Source organism: Pyricularia pennisetigena, chromosome 2, assembly GCF_004337985.1.
Source record: "Pyricularia pennisetigena strain Br36 chromosome 2, whole genome shotgun sequence".
NCBI classification, from domain to species: domain Eukaryota; kingdom Fungi; phylum Ascomycota; class Sordariomycetes; order Magnaporthales; family Pyriculariaceae; genus Pyricularia; species Pyricularia pennisetigena.
In genome coordinates this window covers 5,535,070-5,556,878 of record NC_043741.1, presented here as the reverse complement: position 1 = coordinate 5,556,878, position 21,809 = coordinate 5,535,070, and the positions used below count along the sequence as shown (strand labels likewise).

Genomic DNA, 21,809 nt, shown 5'->3' with positions numbered 1-21,809 from the left:
ACTCTGCCTATATACTTTCAGATTCTGTACAGTAACTTTTCGACTTGCCTGGAATGTCAGGAAACGCAAATGCCGGGCAAAACGCAACAGTGAGTATCTCAAGGGCAGTTCGCAAGATGCCAGTGAGCCAATTCTATCATGGCCCAGGCCCAAACAACGCAATCATGCTCAGTCATCCATATCCATACCATCGTCGTCTGGCATCGCAACAACAATAGACCCCTCATCTTCAGGTCTCGGTGATTCATCTTTTGGCGACTTGGAGGGCTGGGACGCAGACGTCACTTGAACGCTGCTGTCCTTCTTGCTTGGGAGCTCGTCCTGATTGCAGAGTCGATACTCCCCATCCTCTTTGCCTTCGATGATGCCTTCTTCCAAAGCCCATTTTGCCAGGAATCCATCGACACCTATTGACTGGCCATCTCCTTTCTCCATGTGCCTCCCCACATGTTCAGTCCATTCATCCCACGAGGTCGGTCCCTCAAAAATGGTTTGGCAGCCCGCCTTGGGACAGGCTGACTTCTGCGGCGGTTTGCGCCTGGTCACCAGACAGGTTTGTTGCATCTCCTTAACGTGGCTGTCCCACTCTGTCTGCAACTTTCCATCGCTTTTGATCGACTTTTTGATGGCGAATGGGGCGTGCATGCGACGGAGGTGCTGCGTAAAGAGATCTTTGCGGTTGAACTCGTTTCCTTTGCCCTCGATAGCGCTCAGAGGACACGACGAGCAGCGGTAATATTGGAGGCACAAGTGCTGAGACGAAATATGTCTCTTCCATTCGTTTTTTGAACCAAAAGTACTTGTGCAGCCGGCAAACGAAAATGCACATGGGAATGGCCGGGTGTGCGCGGCTGCGATGTGTTTTCTCAGCGATGACGAGTCCTTGAAAGGGGCATGAGTACACATGTCACAACGGGTATCAAGTCTCGGCAGTGGCTGTTTTTGCAAAGACCTTGATTGCTTGGGTTTTGTCGACGTCGCATTGCCATCGACGCTCAGCAAAGTCTCGTCTCCTCCAGAATCCTCGTGAGACGATGTGTTATTCTCATCTTTCAAATCAACTTGCGAGACCGTCGAGGCCGAAGATTTGCCCTCGCCACTGGCGGGCATATGACTTAGTGCTTTCAGCTGTTCGGCTGCCTCCTGCATTTCAACCGAGTCCTCAACCTCCTTTGCAGCAACCGACTTTGTCTGTTTCACATGCGCAGACGACGGCGCTGAGGATGGTAGTTCATGCCTAGGGCCACCGCGTGGCCGCGCTGGCGTCTCTGGGCTTACCTGCTTTGCGGCAGGAGGCGGCTTCCCTGGCGCCGCTTCCTCATGTCGTATCAGATTAGGGAGGTTGGCAGCCGCTTTCGTGGCTTCCCATAGAATGCGGCCATCGTCAACATCTTTTGCGGGGGTCGGTAAGCCCACGGCAGACCCCACGAGACGGTCATACAAGTGAGTCATGTTATGTGAGGTAATTTGGCCCAAAAAACAGCAAACCTTGTCATGCTGAACCACATTCCAGACATTAAGAGGCATAGAGACGAGGAGCATCGTGGGAGGTCCCAAGAACATGCCTTCAACCTTTATTTTGGACGCAATGGGTGGAGCGTTCTGTAGCCAGTTGTTGAAGAAGGTCATGTCTTGGCTAGCATCCCCGACAAAAGTGGTACAAACGAGGGCCCTCGCTTCATCAAAGATGAGATCTACCGCGTCTTCTGGGCCTATGATCTGTTCCTCCGGCTTCATGAGCGTACCAGCGTCGGTCCTCGGCTGGCCAGACTGCGCGCTCTTGCCATCAGGGGCTGACAATATTGGCAGTATCATACTTTGGTTCTGTCCGGCTGCCAAAGTGAACACCACTGGTCGCAGCTCGTGGAAGGTAGACAGCTTTCCTACCCCGTTCGTCTGGGGTCTCTCTGAGGTGGCTTTTGGCTGCAGAGAAATGATTTCGTCATACAGCCTCTGCAAAGTGAAAGCCCGACCGACCGACAATCTTGCCAATGACTCAGTAAGATATGATGTAAAAGATCGGCCGGGGGACTCTCGAGGTACTCGGTCCGGAGTGTACGCGGCGATAGCCTGCTTGAATCCATGGCTGCCTGCCATTGGTGCCTCTCTCGGAGCACAAGTATCGAGAAGCAGCAGCATATCTGACTGCGCATCCTCAAACAAACACCGCAGGCCATCCCACTTCAGCTTTGCAGAGTCCTCGCCTTTGTGGCTGTCCAACATATTCAGTCAGTAACAGTGCCGACCCGCCAGACGGTCCTCATTCCAAACCCATTTCACATATCCGGCTCCACTCACCACGCCCAATACAGGTGATTATCCATCCCAACATAGCCGTGTCCAGCATAGTATATGATGAGGAGGTGGTCGGGGCGGGCGTTCTCCAAATATGAGGCCATCTGCACGCTGAGCTTAATGCTGGGGTTGTGCACCGATGGTATCGTCCACTTGTCCGTTTGGTAGTTGTAACGATCTCTCAATACCGTCTCCAGCTCTACCAAGTCCTTTTCTACCGACTTGTCCTCATCCCACCTAAGTAGCAGCACAGATACGCTCGTATACGGGGATCTTTGGGTTTGTCTGTAGATCAACATGGCCACATCTTGGAGGTGGCGGGCGAAGGACTCGAAATCGTGCCTCTCTGGTATCGGAGCAGGCTCCTGGCCTGGATACTGCTGGCCATGGTGCAACGGCTGGACAAGTTAGCAGGTCGGCGCATCTAGAGAGGCCTATCCCAGACTCTGGGTGAGGCGGGCTGAAAGTCTGAGTATACCTGGTCGTTGGCATAAGTGGTGCTATGCTGGCCTGGGGACGTCGCTGGACCTGGTACCGGAGGCGGTGGCTGCTGTGGAGGATCAGGTAGCTTGGGCGCCAATCGCCGTCGCTTGTTGGGATGGTCCATTCGCAGGTGCTATATTGTCGAGATGGACTGCTGCTCGAATGAGTCGGATTTGTAGAGGTTCGGGTCGAAAAAGTGACCGCTTAAAGCTGAGGTAGGTAGGTACCTAGACACGGTAGGTAGCTTGGGGGGTTTGACGGCTGGTAAGGAACCTGGCCAGGCTGCGCATCCGACTCAACGCTCCGAACCACCGCGACTACTAACTACCTGAATGCAAAGACGGCACAGGTCATGTAGGGGGGCTTGAAGGGGGAAGAGTTCGACAGAGTTGGTTGCGGGAAAGCCATTGGTGTGTGGTAAGGAGCCATAGAGGAGAAGGCTGTGCCCGGAAGGTTGGGGAGTTCGGCTAGCTCGTTAGCCTTGTGGTGCAGGCAGGGCAGCGCGGCAGCTGGTGGGCTAGACTTGCTTGAGGGATCAAACGGTAGTGGGGTCGGACAAGGGTTGAGCGGGCCACTCATAACAGCTTTTTGGTGGGGAAACACACTGCCCAACCTAGCTTCCAGGCAAGAGTCGAAGCCAGCCATCAGCCGATAGCAGCATCCATGCTTGCCACGGCCACCACAACCAGCCAAACGGCAGGTGAGCTTGGACAAAAGAGCGAAAGGCTGTTGTTGCACCAAGCTAGTATCCCACCATGACCAATCAAAAACCGCCTACGAGGAGTTGTTTCCCCGCCCACACTAATTGTGCAGCATCGAGATTGAGGAGAACCCCTCCTCATGCAAGTCCACATGGATATTATGACCTGTCCCGAGTACAGTATAGGCTTTAATTTACTGGGGGTTCTTTTTTTTTTTTTTTAATATGCTGCGAGACCTATGCCTGTACTTGCCTTGGTTCTACTGTATTTACTCCCGGAGTAGAGATAACTGTACCACTACGTCTCGTGCATTTCCTTTTGATGGGACGGCACCGGATCCTTTCCCCGGATGCTTCTGTTTCTTTTGCACTTGCCATCTTTCTTTTTATTTTCTTTTTTTTTTTTTTGGATGTTTTATGATTGATACATTTTCTGGGAATGTGCAGCAAAGTTGATGACCACCGGGCCCCCTCAGCTCAAAGCGCGGGCTAGTGTCATTTTTTAAACTGCCAGGCATCTTTCTCAGGCATCTCCGCATGGACATGTGGGCACCAATACAGGAATGGAACGGAACAGCAAATAAATGACTGGGACTCACTTCTTTCGCCCTAAGCCACAAATTACAGGCCACGATACCGCCCTGCCCGCTTTCCACTCCCTTACATGGTACTTTTGCTGCCGGATTCTTCTGCACGTCGGGAGAGACAAGAGCCCACCCCATCTGGACCTGCAAAAATTCTTAGCGCCAGTCGCAACCTCGAAAAGGATCCATGCAGCATGCTCACTGGTCCAGTCAACATGCTTCTTCTCCACTTGGATTCTTGTCGGTGTGTGTCGTCCAGCGTCGTTCTTGTCCAACCATACACTTCCCAGCCGGCACCTTTACCCCTCCTTCGTACTGGTTTGCATCGGATCCTGAACAGAAGCGCGCGTGACTGTGTCTCCTCGTTTTCCATCCAGAAAAGGATCCGAGAGTAATGGGCGAGAACTTTGTTGATAGTTGGTATGAGATGGCTGGCTGGCCGTTTCCAGAGTTCTGGTTGGCCTGTTTTTTTTTTTTTTTTTTTTTTTTTTTTTTTTTTTTTTTTTTTTTTTTTTTTTTTTTTTTTTTTTTTTTTTTTTTTTTTTTTTTTTTTTTTTTTTTTTTTTTTTTTTTTTTTTTTTTTTTTTTTTTTTTTTTTTTTTTTTTTTTTTTTTTTTTTTTTTTTTTTTTTTTTTTTTTTTTTTTTTTTTTTTTTTTTTTTTTTTTTTTTTTTTTTTTTTTTTTTTTTTTTTTTTTTTTTTTTTTTTTTTTTTTTTTTTTTTTTTTTTTTTTTTTTTTTTTTTTTTTTTTTTTTTTTTTTTTTTTTTTTTTTTTTTTTTTTTTTTTTTTTTTTTTTTTTTTTTTTTTTTTTTTTTTTTTTTTTTTTTTTTTTTTTTTTTTTTTTTTTTTTTTTTTTTTTTTTTTTTTTTTTTTTTTTTTTTTTTTTTTTTTTTTTTTTTTTTTTTTTTTTTTTTTTTTTTTTTTTTTTTTTTTTTTTTTTTTTTTTTTTTTTTTTTTTTTTTTTTTTTTTTTTTTTTTTTTTTTTTTTTTTTTTTTTTTTTTTTTTTTTTTTTTTTTTTTTTTTTTTTTTTTTTTTTTTTTTTTTTTTTTTGGTAGGTTTTCACTTTGCTTGGAGTTCACATTGAAAGTGCACGCCCAGTCATCCAAACAAGTTATTTTAATCTAGCACTAGTAAAAATTACCGAGCTCAGAACTGGTCTGGCATGTAAGTAGGTACGTACTGCTTGATGTTTTCGGCTGCAATGCGTCAACATATTCATCAATAACTTTCTCCAAGGTTTCCCGCAGGCAACTGAGGTGCTCTAGAATAGGTGATTTGGCTGAAGAGCCAAGGGAAAGTTACGTACGCAATGTTTTAAGCCAATATCATGTGGGATGTTATGTTGGCTTTGAGCGGAACAAGGCTGAATTAGCCTCCTCAAGCATCTGGCGCATTACAAGACTACTCTCAAAATGGAAACTGGAGGCGCTGCTAAAGACGAAGCGAATTTTTAGATTGTGGAATCTTTACCTATTCTTCACATTAACTTTCGTTTTGGTCATACGTATCTCAATGTTCGTTTTGAACTCGTTGTGACACATAGCCACCGAAAAGATCATCGGATATCTCGTATCAAGGACCAAGTCCCAGGGAGGGGAAAACCCAAATGCCCACAATGTACCAGGCCAGGATGATAGATTAATACCACCAAACTGTTAGCATCACTGAAGAAAAAAAAAACGAAGAAAAAAAACTTCAATTTGTCTTTCTCGTAACGTGATATTTGTTTCAAAATATTTAAACCCAGGACTATCAACATGTCAAGTTTGCTGGAGGATCGCTCCAGTCCTTATTATCTGGATATCTAAAAGCTGCAAAGTCGCAACGCATCGTGCTATTTGGGCTTTCAAGCAATGACCTTGGTGCCAGAGCGCCTAGCAGTAAAGAAAGTCATTGCCAAGGCACCCAAGGCAGCAAACATCGCGATGAATTGGAAAGCAAAGTCTGCCTGGGTACGAACGCATCGTGCTTTCAGACTGTCGTTGGCCTCGTCATCGGTAGGAAAATTCTTGTCAGAGACATAACACCGCACAGTTGTGGGGCAGCCACCGTTGAGGATTTTGTTAAACCAGCGGGTGAAGTATGCTTCCGTTCCGACGCCACCGTCACATGAAACCCCTTTCATAGCAATAGCCAATGCCTTTCAAGGATATTGTTAGTACGTATGAAGAATAAGGAAGGTAGAGGTCGTCGACTTGCACCGAGACAGTACTCGAAGAGACGTGCGCATAGTGACAAGGAAATAGTAAAAGACTTACAATACCGCCAGCGAGGAAGAACAGGGCAGCCAGCCCTTCTGCCACAAGGGGAACCAGGGTCGGAATCGCATCGATGAACATGGAAGCAACACCTATGGCGGCCACGATGATGCCGAAGCCACCGGTGAAGCTTGCAAAAGAAGTCTCGGCAGGAGGACTTCCATGTCTTTGATGGTTTGCGAGGGTAACTGATAACCCGAGAACGACGGCCGAGGCAATCAGCTTGGTTGAAAGCTCGGTGTTAGTTTTTGATAGCTGATGTAAGGCTGCCTTGGTAGCAGTGAGGTATCATGGGACTTACAAGGAAGCCTTTGAGTCCGAGCCCAATGATATTATGCATTTTTCTTGGATCTTGGTATGTTGTATACTTTGTATGCCTTTTTTTTTCTTTGCGCAAGAACTGCCACCAGCTAGAATTTGATGGTGAAGTGGGTGTAAAGTGGTCTCTATCTGTCAGACACAACTACCCAACATTCTTGGGGGGGTTTTGATGGCTTTTAAATCCCGTCACGGACAGCATAGTTTCATCGCAAGGCAGAGTGTAAGAGACGGAATCCTTCCAACTGGGGTAATTGGTTTTGGAGGGTGTTAATGCGTCTGACAGCCGAAAATCAGTACCGCAATTGTAGGGGCGCTGCCTGGGCGGGGACAAGTATCGAGTGTAAGCATACCTCGAGGTCGGGCTGTGATGGGCCTTGCTCTTTGCGCCCAGGCCGTGAACTAACTTGCTCGATTGAGCAATTCAGGTCGCCGAGACGGATAAAACTGCGGAATGGACCATGTCATACAAGCCGGCCGCCCCAAGAATTCGATGCCCAGGTCAGAATGTTGGGGCCATGATACCCTGGCTTGCATACAGTGGTCGCTAGGCAGCAGCGAATCCTGCATCAGTGACTCAATGCTTGCAGAACTTGTCGGAAAACTTTTGAAATATTTTAAGACTTTGATGGTTCCAAGGTGATACTCTGGTGGAAGTTCAGCCTTTGAAATTGTTTATATCCAGCCCAAAACATGTCTCCAAGGTAAGATAGGTAGAAAATCCTCTGGTGTTGTCATGTTCTGTTGTCAAATTAGCCTGCAAGTGTCATTCCATCCATTGGGACCACCGAACACCAACCCCTGGCTACAGTACGATCGCAGGGCTGATGCTAGCCAAATTGGGCAGGGCAACATGACACGCGCAGTGATTGAGAGGAGCAAGGGGCAGGTGCGCCAAAGAGCCGCACCCAAGCTGAGTGGAAGAAGGACAGTTCGACCCTGTCAAGCCCACGTCGTTGTTAGTTGACCTCAGAAGTTTTATTCACCTCGTAGGTGTCATTGTGGCCAAAATGCATGGTTGCATGAAACAACAGAATGGCAAAAAATTTCTATGGATAGCTCGGAGCGAATTGACGTGCACACAGTCACGAGTAGCCGCGAACTCATCAAGGAGAGATGAACACATGATTGGTAAAGACTGCTCATGCCTGGTACATCCATGCAACGGTGTACTTACTACGTACTAGCAGTTAGTCTGGCGCCGGAGCTGCATCCGATGTTGAAAATCTTTCTAGCTTCATATCAAGCTTCATGCTTTGGTGACATATGTGGGTAGGACTTTTCTCATGAGTGACCCGATTCTTGAGGTATCCGCGCAGCCGACAGAACTCCCCAAATCCCTTGATGGGACCAGGTAGGGCTTTTGCGTCCCAGTGAACTAGACCTGCATACAAGTAGGCGAAGCAAAGCTCAATACCTATTTTGGGAAATTAAGTTCGGGTGGCTGCGCCAATGCAAGCAGCCCCGTCGCACCGGCTCCACATTAGACGGCTGTGAAATACCGTAGTACTTCGTATGTTCGCGCAGGCAAACGTTTTGGCCTTGGAATCCAGTCAATAAGGGGTCTGAACTCCCGAGAGCGAAGCGCTGCAGGCCAATTGGGTATGAAGTACAGTAGAGACTCGCATGTCTTGGAAGCGATTGAATGGTTGGGGTGGCTGCGAATGCAAAAACTGTTTTCTCGGAACTGCGCCACCTCCATCAAGATCGACATGAGACGACAGCCAAGTATTCTCTCAGGGCGTGACAGCACGCGCCTTGACTTGCATGTCATTTCCTAATAAGACGGCTTAACGGGAACACTGACGGATATAACAGGTGACAACAATCCCATAGTGTTCCCCTGGTGATTGCATGCAGTGCATTCCCGTCGATCGGAAGGGGCGGAAGAAGGCAAAAAAATATACAACCTCCAGCGGGATGAGACCATGCTGTGACGTTGTCGACTGCACCCAAGCCCAAAATGATGAATGATGTTGTGCACCCTGCATTTTTCCACATTCATTGAACAGGGTGCTTTCTGTACCTAGTCTTGCTAGTCTAGTTGGCACATGCATAGCTTGGCAGTTTCTTCTCAGTCGCTGCGCTGCTTACTTTGTTTTCTTTTTTGTGCCCTAAAAAGTCCATGAAATCGCTAATTCAATTGTCGGTTGGTAAATAATGATGTATCCTGTCTCACACTACAAGATGGCCTAACTCTATTTGACCAGCGCCCAGCCGCTTGAAGAAGCGGTACTCCAAACGGCGTTACCGGCCTCATCAGCTGTCACCTCGGCAGAGATAAGATGGGCTGGCAGTAGAGAGCACAACGACCTACCAGCCTTGAATTATAAGCTTACCTACCTTAGATACCTACCTAGCTTGGTAAGGAAAATTATGTAGTATGTACTCGGCAGTATCTTAGCGAGTAAAACAATCATGCGTCTCTGCAATAGCATGCCGGAAGGTGGACAAAAGATCATGCTGACGGTAGGAGGCCAATCGGAGGCCATGTAAGAAAAGGCGCCGAGGCCACCATTGTGCGGGATCGCGCAGTTGGAAACTGAGTGAGTGCATAATAAGGTCTACTTCAATCAAGGATAGCCTTGCACACTTCGCTGCAATGTCAAGCTTGACACGAGCTGAACCAGCTGAAACTGACATCGTTCCCCCCGGTTGGGAAATGTTTAGCAGTCTTTGATAGTTTTGATAGTCGCATGCAATTCAAGTGGAGGCAATAGGTAATTAGAGCTCTAGCAGTCTGCGAAAACTTGTCTCTTGTTGACAAGACTGAAGAGCTTTTTTTTTCTTTTTTTTCTTTTTTTTTTTTTTTCCTCTCTCTCTCTCTCTCTCTTCTTCGTCGTCGCTAGATCGGATTCGTGGAGAAGGTTAGACGGGTTGAACCTCGTCCGCGTGGCGTTAATCGCTGGTTGGCCTCCACTGCTTGATACAACCGCGCCCCTCTTTTTGCGTCACTGGGGTTCATTCAACTGCAAGCAACTTTTTTTTGAATCCTACCTAGCTTCATGTCGGACAGACAGGTCGCTTCGTCATTCAAAGTCGACGGATTACGCCCCACGTATACAAGGTCTGCCCAGCCTAGAACCCTGCGTTTACCTTTCATTTCAACATTGGGCGAGATTCATCCACGGCACTAAATTTCTTTGCTGTGCACTGCGCTGGCGGTCTTCCCACTCACTACTGCGGCAACATAAAAAATTTCGTCTGTTGTAACGACAATCGTGTCGTGCAGCCTGGAGCCTAATCATGGAGACCGAACGAGTGAAGAGGAAGGACACAACCAAGGGACCTCCCCTCCGCATACTATCATTAGGTTCGTAGCCATTTGGCAGGACCCGGCGCGAGACCAGTGTGGCGGGTGAAAAGAGACGTGTTAATCAACACCGAGCTTAGGCTGACTTTTTTTTTTTTTTTTTCCACTTTTCTGGCGGCGTAGATGGCGGAGGAGTTCGAGGCTACTCAATATTCGTCATCATACAGGAAATAATGCATCGAACCTTTGTCGAGATTGAAGGCCGCGCGCCCCGTCGTTCCGAAATCCCTAAACCCGCCGACCACTTTGACCTCATCGTCGGCACGGGCACAGGCGGCCTGGTGGCGCTGATGCTCGGCCGCCTGAGGCTGGACCTGGAAACGTGCAAGGAGCTGTACGTGCGCCTGACGCGCATGGTGTTTGAGACGGATAAGACAATACTCGGGATACCTACCAGGAGCACGCTGTTCAAAGCATCCATGTTGGAGCTGGCTATCAAGGAGGCGGTTAGGGAACATACTGTCGATGAGTTCGAAGGCAACGATGGATCGGATTCTCCAGCCAGTCCCGCTAGCATGGCATCCCGAAATAGACTGTCGCACGCCGGCGGCTATCCCCGAAGACACACTAGCAACGCGAGTGTGGTCAGTTTCAGCCACAGAAGCCCAACAAGTCAGTTTGCACGCCCAGCGCATGGGTCGAGGGGAGGCGATCCAGATGCGAGTCTTTACGATGCCAGGGAAAACAGGACAAAAACGTGAGTCTGCTGTTGTTGAAAGGTTGCAAATTTTGGGTTTTTAATTGGGGGGGGTTCAAGCCCGAGCCGCAACTAACCTATTTTCATTTAGGGTCGTGACCGCGGTATACAGAGGAACTCCCAAGGGAGGCGAACCGGCATTACTACGATCGTATGACTCGAGGAAAGAGCCGGCACCGGAATATGACTGCAAAATTTGGGAGGCAGGGAGAGCGACATGCGCTATTGGCCTTGCGTTCAAGCCTATCAAGGTTGGGCAGTCTGTATTTCACGATGATGGTGCTGGGACTTTCAATCCTGCGGTTCAGGCCCTGGACGAAGCCGTCGTCAACGAGTGGCCGGGTCGCGACGTTGGAGTTTTCATCAGTGTAGGAACAGGAAGGAGGCCGAAAAGCAGTGATGCGAACCAATCGCTGTGGTACGAGGGTTTCTTGGGCGAATTCGCAGACGCGCGAAGGAGATTGATTGCAAAGATTGAGGGCTGCGAAACGATCCACCAATACGTCAAGCGGGAGCACCTGCTCAAACGTGGCGTCAACGTCGAGAACTACTACCGTCTGAATGTAGAGATGGGTGTTGGGGAGTTTGGAATGAACGAGTGGAACCGACTGGCCGATATTAGCACCAGCACGCGGCAGTATCTACGCCGACCCGAGGAGAGTGCCATGGTTCAAGGATCTGCTGCAAAGCTAGCCAAGATACACCGGGCAAAGATGCGCCATGATCGGATGGGCGCGATCCCCGACGTTGCCGTTCACGCCACTTCGGACTCCTCCCTGCCGACATTTGCAGTTGAGCTACCTGGTGATATGCCAACATTCCCGGCCAAACCGCAGAACACGACGCCGCCTAGCAGACAGTCCTACGATTCCGGGCCCGACAGCCTTGGTATGCCGGCTTCGGCAGTATCGCCGCGTAGCTCGGGTGGAAGCCTGGCTGGAGAGCGTCCCCTTCCTCCACCACCTCCTGCCTCTGCCAATGCAGCTCCTCAACCATCGTTTACGCGCCCTTCAGTAGGCTCGCCACCTTCAAGACCTACACATAACCCTACCCCATCGACAGTCTCTGCCGCGACCGTCTCAAGTATGGGAACGACGGACGATGACCTTCTCCCAGCAGCACTCACACCGGCACAGTGGAGGAATGTTTCTGGACAAGACAAGATTGCGATTGTCGCGCAGGATGAACAGCCGAGACGCGACGTCGGTCCACCGCCTCTGCCTCCTAAAACTCCCATACCTGAAAACCACGCTGTCGGTGGAGGCAGGCGTCCGCCTACCAATGGCAAGGTGCCTCCGTATCCGATGGATGACGAGCCTCCTCCTGCCGTGAACATGGCTATGAAACCTCGAGTATGAATAGATCTTGTCTTTTTCTTTTCTTCGTTGAGCCTGTTAAAAGTCAGCCAATAATTTCCCCACAATGGCCACATTGGCTTTGTTTGTTCTGCTTCAGTTGAACCTGTCATTTCCACGTTGGCTTTCGCAGGATACCAAATTTAGTTTCAGCCATTTTTAGCTTATTTCAATTCCTAATGTCGTCAATCGCCAACCCTTGCATTATCCCCGCGCCTAGAGATGTTTTGACTACTGCTAGGTCTAATCTGATTTATTCTTTTTCTTTCGTCGTAACTTTTACATGTACCAAACACTCGTCTTTTTTTTTTTTTTTTTTCTTCAACCATCATGCTTGCGTCTAAATAAGTTGTTGCATTATCCATAACCTGCACAAAGGTATACAAAGGTACTCACCATAGTACCCACATACCTAGCTCACATTTGAATGCCGTTATTGACGTCATGAATCCATCAGTTATTTCTAGGGGTCTACGACGTATCCATAGAGACTCAAGGCTTGAGGCTCCCCGGCGTCCTAGTTTCGCCGCTAAACTCCTGCATAATCCGTTGGGTGTCAAGGCCAGGCTTTGCTTAGTCCCACATTATATCCACTAAAATAGTCTGAAACAGGCTTATCACTTTTTCGCCATGTGGAAAATGTCTGCTCCTTGCCGCTGTCGCGAGGCTAGCGTCTGGAAACAAGGCTCTCTCAACTTGCCATGCATTACCCACTGCACGTTACCACACGGTGTACGAAAGAAGGGCCAGCGGAAAAGCAGCTCTGGGCGCCCCTCAGCCGCAGGAACCGTTCAGCGGGTAGCTGAGAAGGGTTCAACCGTCCCGTCTGCTCAGGCCTCCCGGAACGAGGAAGGAAAATGCAGGGGTCTTTTTTTAAGACGGTCTGAAATCGACCTTGGTCTCGTTTTGGAAACTCACTGACAGCTCGAGGTTTTGTGGCAGACTGCGTAGACGTTGGAACCTGATCAGTCATGTTTGAGCCTTTTAGTTCTGTTTTAATCCTTGCAGCACAACCCACGCAGCATTCAACCCCAAACTCCAACCTCCATACATACGTTTACGGGGCGGAGGCCGCCGTTGCAGCTGGCCTGCGCCATAATCATACTTTGGATAGCCCATTGGATGCTTGGTCATCCGGGAGTCGAAGGATGCACTGCTAGTGAAGGTACCCAAAGGCCTCAAGAGACTTGAGACGATGTTATAATCTTAGCAGCGTCTGATTATTACATTGCTCGCGGTAAGATGAGGCGTCATATTGGTCAATGGGATTCACGCCTTGCGATTCAATATAGTAACTAATGGGTCTTAGACCGGATATCTAGGGCGGAGATCTTGACACTTGGGTGAAGGGGAAAAAACGAGGAAAAAGTCAAAATTTTATCAGTCTGAATTTCAGATGGGCCCTTGGAACTCCTCTCAACAATGCTCCGTCATCTTTTTTTTGCTTCAGTTCATGTCTTTGACGATTATGCTTCATCCGCCGCCACTCGAACCCGTGCAGACCAAACAATCAGTCAGTCATCATAAATAACTTTGCACAAGATGCGCATTGACAAGTGCCCGGAATCCTTCGAGTGTACAACAGCCAGCCCCTGGCCCCACGCCAAGAACCAAACAACAAAGATAGGCTGGCTAGAGGCCCATGGGTTCGTTCAAAGCTGTGCTCGTTGCCGTTATGTGCCTCACTGCATGTCGCCTACCTATACTAAGTCTACGCCGGTTCTAGACTGAGACTAGACCCAACAACACCCTCTTGAATCCTCCCATCCTCCCGCCAAGTCCGACTAGGCTACCCGTCTTTTTTTTTTGGCCCTTGCAACATAAACTCATGGTCCCCGCCAGCCCTACCGTTTATTCAACGGTCACCTTTGAAACAACACACTTTTTGGCTTGCTCGTCGGCTTGGACGAGAAAATGTTCAGAACACTTCTCGTCCGGAGCTATGCAGCTTAGATTGCCGCGGACAACGACCTCATGCAGCGAGTGTCGACGAAGAAAACAGCGGGTACGTGTAAATCCAGATAGCGTTTCTCGCCCTGCCTCGACTCACGCCCAATGTGCTATACATGTTGGTTGCAATCAACAACCATTCTTGTCACCTGTTACCTAACACAAAAGCTTCGCTACTAGTGTAATCAAGGCCAGCCTTGTAGCAACTGTTCAAGGCGATTTCCACAGCCTATTTGCGAGTACAAGCCCATTACGACTAGGTGTGTTTGTGTGCGTTGGCTGCCCCTGGCTTTCTTCTTTTTGTCTACGGGGGTCGTCGTTGACTGACCTCGTCATCATCCCGGAGCAAAATAGACGTGCGGGAGGCTCTGACTCTCCAATCACACCAACAGATGGCAGCAACCCGTTCCGCTCCCCCATTATACAAGATGATAGCCTTGACTTCTTTAACCTCAGCCAGCAGCCTATCTTGCCCGTGAGACCGGTAACCTATGATTGGATAGGGTGCGAGCCAGACGCTACGCAGCTATGGAATCAAAGGCAGTGTTCGGGCTTGGAAGCAATGGACCTGGTGCAATGGTCTGGGACCGATGTATTGACACAGTTCCCGAGCCCTGGACGCTGGGACGCACTACCCTGGACATCAGCCCCGGGATCTCCTCCACAGTCCTCCATCAGACTCTGCAACGTCAACTGTGAAATCCATTCACGCCCTGAAAACGGTGCTTCAGGTCTGCTGCAGGCTCGGAATACCACTTTCAACCGCCCCATCGACGCGAGCTGGGATCGTCAGAGGACGGAGGACACAGTCACTTGGCTCCTGGCGCTGGAAGCCCGCGCTCGAGACTTTGCTCTTTCGCCTCAGCCACGGGGAACAACCCAAGCGCTGAGCTCGCTGCCAGTGCCACCGACACAGCAACACACAGAGTTGCTCAGAACTTGTAAGATTTTTTTTTTTTGGAGCAATTTTTGCTCATGTGTTTCTCCATGAATTCCACTAATATCCAACCATTTGAAGCGAGTACGAGACTAATGCAATAGGTCCTGCTTGTAGTTGTGAAGCTGGCCTCCAGTTTTCGATCATGCATAGATGGCAATAACCAAGACGCGACCAACTCTCGCATTGAATTATGCATGCCATTCTGCGTGCGGACACCTCTTCTGGCCCAGGTCGCCATATACACCGCTTCGTGCTTCCTCGTTGAGACTGGTGCTCTTGACAAGACCGTGGCTATGGCCCACAAGGGGCTAGCAATCCGGATGCTGAACGAGCTGTTGAGATCGACTTCAGACTCGACAAGCGACGAAGCCATTGCAGCTGTCGTCCAGATGATCCTGGGTGAGTGGTACTGGGGGGATTCCAGCAACGACCTGCAGGCCCATCTACGAGGTCTCAGGGAAATGATTCGGCTGCGCGGCGGCATCCACAACCTGGGCATGGAGGGTTTTGTGGGCAAGCTCGTCGTGGTTGTGGATTGCGTTATTGCTCTCTCGCTCGAGCAGCCCCCATTTCTGAGCATTGAAAATATTCAAGACGGCATCCCTGGAGGTGCCGGCGAGCAGTCCCAGGCTGCCTACGACACGCCATTTGCGGCTTCCTCGCTATCATTCTCGGCCTGTTCAGATATTCTCGGGTTCCATCCCGTCACAGCATCCATCCTGGACGATATACGATTTCTAATTTCGACGGTCCTCGACATGCCGTCCAAGCCATCACTTGTCGAGCTGAACAAGCTCAAAAGCACTGCCTCCTGGACCTGTGACCGGATCTCACGGTTGCATCCGGATCTGCCTCGGGATGGCAGCCCCCAAGAGCCAGAAAACCATGCTCTCGCCGGCATCGCAAGAGGAGCGAAGCTGGACCGCAAACACTCCCCAGAGCGCGACCCAGCCACGCTGGGATACTACAGCAACGCCGACGGCGTCGGCATCTCGGGCATCCCGGGCCTGCCGAGACGCAGGACCGCACCGCCGACCACACTTGGGTCCGAAACGCCAGCCGACCCGCCGTCGTCCGACTCCATCTACCAGGTCGTGCGGCAGACGGCGCTCGTGTACTGCCAGGCGGCGGCGGCCACCACCACCACCATCACCACCACGCCGTTCAGCGCCGCGGTCGGGGCCCAAGACCTCTCCCGGCTGTGGACGGCCGTGCGCCGCGTGCCGCTGGCCCAATGGAGGCGCGTCCTCGGCGTGTTCGGATGGGTCCTGGCGGCCGTTGCCCCCTCGGCCCGCGGCACCCCGCACGACCGCCTCGCAAAGAGCCTCTTCACCACCTGGGGCGTGCAGATGGCTCTGGACGACTGGGCCGCCACGACAGCCGCCCTCCGTGGTGCTCTGAGGCTCCAGGCGCGGCTGCTGCACCGTGCTGGTCCGTCGCGTGCTGTTCATGGCGAAGGCGTTTTCGTCAAGCTGGAGCCTGGTGTATGAGAGTATAGTAGCCGGTCATATTGTGAGTCCAGATGGACAAAAAAAAAAATACGCAGTATTACTTCTTGTGGAGACTATCTGCTCCTGTGTTTTTTTTTTCTCTCTTCTTCTTTTCGTTGATCTAGGTTGTCATCACCAGTTCATTTCTCCCAGAACGCCCATCTGAGTTTTCCCCCTTATTTTTTAATGATCACTTTCTTTTGTCAAGCATTTTAAGCGAGGTGTTTGGAAAGTTGGCCGTCATCCCGGGAACCTGGAGCGAGAAGTATCAGTAATAATACCCAGGGGAAAAAAAGAGATAGTTTGGACAAAGTCCTAGTGTGTACTACACTAGCCGCAATGCAATTTCCAGGTTGAAAACCAAATCCATAACCAAGATTGTCGTCTTGTCACTCACTTTTATGTCTTGAAGCAACTTTGGAAACGTACTGGCCACTGTAGCCTTCATTTATCGCTATGTTGTGAATACACAAAGGATCATTGGGCCCCGAACAAGCAGCCTCTGATTCTGCATTATCATCATACATTCTTCCCAAAACATGGCATAACAGACAACTTAACTGTGTATGCAGCCCTTATAATATCCCCGTGCCGGTACTGATGTCACACTAGTAACCGTTGCTAGGGTTTGGTGAGTATGCCAATAGCAATCACCTAATCTTTGCGAGTAAACCACTAATGCACTCGCCGAGTGATGGAATCATTTCCAAAATGAAGCAGCTAAGGTAACGAGGGTATTCGGCTCGTAGAAAAAAGCACTCATAGATCCAAAAGCTAAAGCTCCGACAGTAATGATTCACTATACCAGACTTTGGACGGATGGTCGTGTCACTCATGTTAACCTCTAATTTCCAAAAAAAAAAAAAGAAAAAAAAACCCCATTTTCTTAGGCTTGGCAGGAGTGAGAGCAGTAGCTTACCTCTTATTGGTGTTCTTTTTCATAGATAACTGACGTGGTGGCCACGGGAAATCCAGAGACCTGAACGAAGCAAACGAGAAATGTTCGGTAAGAGTTCTCGCATTGGTGAAGCCCGTTTTTGATGGGGTTAGAAGAAGAGTTCTTGTAACTTTTCAAGATTAGGAACGGCATCATGTAGTTGGCGAAAAGCTAAAATGAGTTGCACATCCCAGTCAGCTCTATATCACGACATACCCAGGCCCATATAAGGCAATTCCTGAGGGATGCCTACAGTTTCTTAGTATCAATCTCCCAGCTGCTTCCCGAGCGGCCAAAATCAGCAGGAAGTTGCAGCACTGGTGGCCCAGCCAGCTGCCTACCATACTTTTGTATCCGCGTACTGCTGCTATCATCGCCCTCTTCGAGACTGCTGCGACCTGAACGCTCTGACGATGCATCCCTCTTTATCCTCGCAGGCGCTGGTTTGGTGATCGTGGACGTTGACGGTCCTTGTTGCGGAGCAAGAGCATCGTCACCAGAAACTGTACTGGAACTGCTGCTGGAGTTGCTGGAGTTGCTGGAGTTGCTGGAGCGATTGTTGGGTTTGTTCTTGGGCCGATAGTGATCAGCGCCCACCGTCTCCCATATGTTTCTGGTTGGCCCTGACCGCTCTTCATGGCCTGGTTGCTTTTGTTGCAAAGGCGCTGGTGGGGGTGGCGGCGCTGCTGTCTGTCGCATTTCGCGGGGGAGCCCTGTAGGCGACGAGACGCTCACCTCCCAGGAGTGAGTACGAGGGTGCCGTGTACCGCCCACACAAGCACTGAGCCAGCTCCACGGCCAAAATTCGAGTGAGCGCTCGCCATACTTGGCAACTCGACGCTTCATAATGCTGCGGAGGGCAATGCAGAGACCCAGGAGTATGAACACGACCGCGGGTATTATGAGGGCGATATAAGGCGCCTCGCGTGAGGAAGAAGACGTGTCCGTCCGGGGCACGAGCCTGTGCGGTATTGTAACCATCTTGAAATCGCAGACAAACGAGACTTGTGTGAGGGAGCAGGAGCGAGAGAAACAAAGCTATGCGGATGTTTCTCAGATATGTGTTTTGTGCGGGTGGCTGATGATATCTGCAGTCGTGGCGGTCTAGAGAGGCCAGGGATCTCCTAGAATGGCCGCGAGAAGTCGTCCAGTCCTCATACCCCCGGAATTTTGGCAATAAATGCTCTTTGTTTTCGTATAACAAGTTGGCCAAGTAAGAGGGTTGAAGGAATGAATGAATGATGACCGTGGCGTGAAAGCAGATGGTTGAAAAACAAAGGACTGCTTGGACAGAAACCTTACTGTAAGAGGCTGAATGCGTCGATAATCCACCAGAGGGGGCCTCAAGGTTCAGAGAGCTGACAAGGTTTTTCCCTTGAGCAAAAGTAAGAGAGAAAAAAAAAACGCCCGGGCGCTCGAGGATCGACAGCGACGAGGGCTACATGGTTATCCAGCTTATCTTGGCCCGTTCCTTCCCTTCGAGAAGACAATCGAATGATTGTCCAAGGTTTGGTAGTTACCCTAAGTCTAGAGGAAAGGAAATCCGACACTAAGTAGGACGTAGTGGTCAGGTAGCGGGGAGGAAGGTGCCTTTTTTGGGGGCGACAAGTGCGGTGTTTGTTGTTAGTGCAGAGTGATAGACGGAGCTAGGAGAGGTAAGGTATAATATAAGGTTCTTATGATATAATGATGTAGAGATTAGGTAGGTATAGGTAAGGTAGGTACCTGGAGGTAGGGCAGGTCCCAGGGTAGCTTGGGGAACTTCTCAGTCAGAAGCCTTGACTTGACTGGGGGTTTGGTCAATCCGGGATTTGTCTCTGAATCGGTTTCAATCTTAAACCTGGAGCTGGAGACTGAAACTTAAATATAGTACGTTGACATTGTATACTACGTAGGACCACGACAAATGCAACATCAAAGACCTGGGGGATTATGTGACCATTTGAAGTTGTAGGTCTTGTCATGGAGATTAGTGGTGCCACTGACAGGCCGGCTCGTGTTTGTTTACCCAGAATGACGGTTGATTTGACAAGAATGTTGTTCTAAATAAATGGCGCTTTGTTAGTGTTTCTATTGCCACCCAAACCTTTTACACTAACATCTGCTCTCTGCAAACGAAATTATGAAATGGTCTTGGCTGCACACGCACATACACACACACACTTGGATCAACGGGAATGAATTTTGGCCATTTACGGGGCAACAAAGGAAAGGGACAGACCAAATAGACATATACGGACTATGCACAGCTCGACCCAGCCAAATTGACAGGCCAGGCGGAGACGTGGCTTGACTAACTAACAGCTGCACTTTGCTCTTCAGTCAACCCTGCACAGCGTGGCTTTCGAGTCGTCACCTTGTGATGAACGTGCGGTTCGACCCGGAACCTATCATCTGAAACTGGGACTGCAATTGTGATCTGAAGTTCTCATTTTGACTGACTATCCGACTGATTGCCATTTCGACGAATGTATCTTTATTTGTTTGAGAATGTGCTGTAGAATTAATTGGACGAATCGTTGCACCCATCTAATCAAGGCGCCAGGGAACATCCCAGCCCTCCAGTAGCTTGGGGCCGCTACCGAGCTTGCGCGTCCCCAAGTCTCAGCGGAGCCACTTTCCAAGACAAGGCAGACTTGACGATTCTCTTCAGAGTTTATACCAATCAAAGCAACATCAATTCTAAACCAAATTAAGATTTCCGTTATCCAAACCAGTAAAAAAGAAAAAAAAAAAGAAAAAAAAAAAGAGGGAAGGGGAGCGGGGGGCGCAGATTTTGTGCATACATTTCGCTCAAGGGCGCTTCTGTCCCTGACTGCAGGGTCTTGGTCGTCCCTTGCATTGTAGGACAATTTTTCGGCAACGCAGGCCATTTACATCTTTCTGGTTTTTCATTTCTCCGAGATTTCGACGACACGGTAAATGGCTCCAATCGTATATCTGGAGCTTCCTGGTAAATACAGAGAACACATGAACTGCTTAGAAAACTAAATAAATCCTGTTCTGAACGAAGTCTCAAACATTACCGACCCCGGGGTCTACGTCTGCCCTGAGCTGCTGGGGAGATTTGGTGGTGTTCCTTCCAGGTGTGTGCCATCGTTCTTCTTATCAGCGTCCTTCTTCTGCGTCGTGGGTTCCTCTGACTCCTGCGTGTTGCTATAATCATTTTGCTGCTCATCCTCTGTAATACGTTGCATTTGAGACACAGGTCTTGCCGAAGCTGGGGCATAGTTATAATCCGATGGCTCCCCTTCTTGTATACTCATTGCGATGCTTTGCCTGCCGGGTTGCACACCGTTCCGCCACCGGTTGATGTTTGACCTCATGCTAAAGACACGACGGATCCGCGATTGCCGACGGTCCGGATCGTTGAGCGGCTCGAGATATCGCCACTCGTCCGACTTGTCCTCCTGCGGCCGAAGGTTGAGCTCGCGCAACAAAATCGCAGGCCGCCAAAGGATGAAGCCAATAAACACCATCAAGGCAAGTGCCCACAGGGTCATTATGATAAATGCCCACAGAGGCACCTCTGCTGAAGACGAAGCATCGCGGCGATGATGTTGGTGGGTTTCGCTGTGGACAGGCGCCATTTGTTTATCTTGTTTTTTCTGCCGACCGGCCCCGGGAGACTGGTTGAGCAGGTTGTCGACTGGTGCCAAACGAGAGCCGGAAGCTTTGCCGCGTGTGCGCGATTGTGTTCTGTATGTGTCCGATACTTATCTCAATCTCACCAACAAACCATTGCCAGCATACCCTTGGTGTTGCTGTTGATGCCCCAAATGAAACCGGGCGTGCGTTTGCACACTTGGGTCTCGTCGCAGCCCTCCCTCTGTCGATTCGGGTTTCCACTGGAACTAGTGCGTATGGTAAAGACTTCTTGGCGATGAACGATAGTGCCCAAAAACAAGGTTGAACCAGTTAACGAAAGGGAATCATAATGGACAAGAGAAGAAGTGATGCCTGGAGCACCCGAGTCTGCAAGAGAGCTCAGAACATGTCTCGCCACAGACAAACAAGACAATTCACAGACCAGAAAGTGACAAGAGTCAAGCATGAAGCAACCGATGATGACGGATTATTCCTCTGTTAAGTGCTCAGCAGGCTCAGCCCAAAGAAGTAAACTGCCGCCGGATGTGAGGGGCGGCAGGATGCGACAGAGCCCCTTGAGTGGCAGCATTGGCACTGCAAGGCACCAGGGGACGTTTGGGAGGGTACGGCCGCGTGAGTGACGACGATTTTCACTCCTGCGTCTGACAGACAGGCCTGGTAGCGAGTAGTTTTGGCGCAGCGAATGCTGCAAGGGGCGACAAAGCCAACTTCTGCATGGTCCTGTATCCGGTTAGCCGGTAATGGGGTTCAATACACGGAAGGGAATTTTTCTCTTTGGAACTGTCAATCCGACAGTTTAGCTTGGCCAAGACTGCAATAATGGAGTGAATGGTAAGCGTGGTCTGTCCAACGAAATGCTGCACAGAGATGCGCCCACTT

General features: G+C 49.6%; 7 protein-coding genes across 7 annotated transcripts; 2 read left to right on the top strand and 5 right to left on the bottom strand.

Moving 5' to 3' along the window:
- Window positions 1-168: 168 nt before the first annotated feature.
- Window positions 169-2,902, bottom strand: PpBr36_01539 (uncharacterized protein; the record flags this gene model as incomplete). The annotated part of the gene is made up of 3 exons (XM_029888724.1): window positions 169-2,212; window positions 2,299-2,693; window positions 2,774-2,902. The coding sequence occupies 3 exons, from the start codon at window positions 2,900-2,902 to the stop codon at window positions 169-171; spliced, it is 2,568 nt and encodes an 855-aa protein (XP_029751080.1).
- A 1,370-nt stretch (window positions 2,903-4,272) lies between these two features.
- Window positions 4,273-5,276, bottom strand: PpBr36_01538 (uncharacterized protein; the record flags this gene model as incomplete). Its single annotated transcript, XM_029888723.1, has 2 exons — window positions 4,273-4,524; window positions 5,244-5,276. 2 exons carry the CDS (start codon window positions 5,274-5,276, stop codon window positions 4,273-4,275), a joined length of 285 nt encoding a protein of 94 aa, XP_029751081.1.
- A 633-nt stretch (window positions 5,277-5,909) lies between these two features.
- Window positions 5,910-6,661, bottom strand: PpBr36_01537 (uncharacterized protein; the record flags this gene model as incomplete). The annotated part of the gene is made up of 3 exons (XM_029888722.1): window positions 5,910-6,203; window positions 6,322-6,543; window positions 6,623-6,661. 3 exons carry the CDS (start codon window positions 6,659-6,661, stop codon window positions 5,910-5,912), a joined length of 555 nt encoding a protein of 184 aa, XP_029751084.1.
- Window positions 6,662-9,885: 3,224 nt separating this feature from the next.
- Window positions 9,886-12,007, top strand: PpBr36_01536 (uncharacterized protein; the record flags this gene model as incomplete). The annotated part of the gene is made up of 3 exons (XM_029888721.1): window positions 9,886-9,952; window positions 10,076-10,649; window positions 10,741-12,007. The coding sequence occupies 3 exons, from the start codon at window positions 9,886-9,888 to the stop codon at window positions 12,005-12,007; spliced, it is 1,908 nt and encodes a 635-aa protein (XP_029751085.1).
- Window positions 12,008-13,978: 1,971 nt separating this feature from the next.
- Window positions 13,979-16,384, top strand: PpBr36_01535 (uncharacterized protein; the record flags this gene model as incomplete). Its single annotated transcript, XM_029888720.1, has 4 exons — window positions 13,979-14,009; window positions 14,145-14,214; window positions 14,309-14,895; window positions 15,009-16,384. 4 exons carry the CDS (start codon window positions 13,979-13,981, stop codon window positions 16,382-16,384), a joined length of 2,064 nt encoding a protein of 687 aa, XP_029751082.1.
- A 1,186-nt stretch (window positions 16,385-17,570) lies between these two features.
- On the bottom strand, window positions 17,571-18,302 carry PpBr36_01534 (uncharacterized protein; the record flags this gene model as incomplete). The annotated part of the gene is made up of 1 exon (XM_029888719.1): window positions 17,571-18,302. The coding sequence occupies one exon, from the start codon at window positions 18,300-18,302 to the stop codon at window positions 17,571-17,573; it is 732 nt and encodes a 243-aa protein (XP_029751083.1).
- Window positions 18,303-20,359: 2,057 nt separating this feature from the next.
- On the bottom strand, window positions 20,360-20,911 carry PpBr36_01533 (uncharacterized protein; the record flags this gene model as incomplete). The annotated part of the gene is made up of 1 exon (XM_029888718.1): window positions 20,360-20,911. One exon carries the CDS (start codon window positions 20,909-20,911, stop codon window positions 20,360-20,362), a length of 552 nt encoding a protein of 183 aa, XP_029751088.1.
- Window positions 20,912-21,809: the final 898 nt, after the last annotated feature.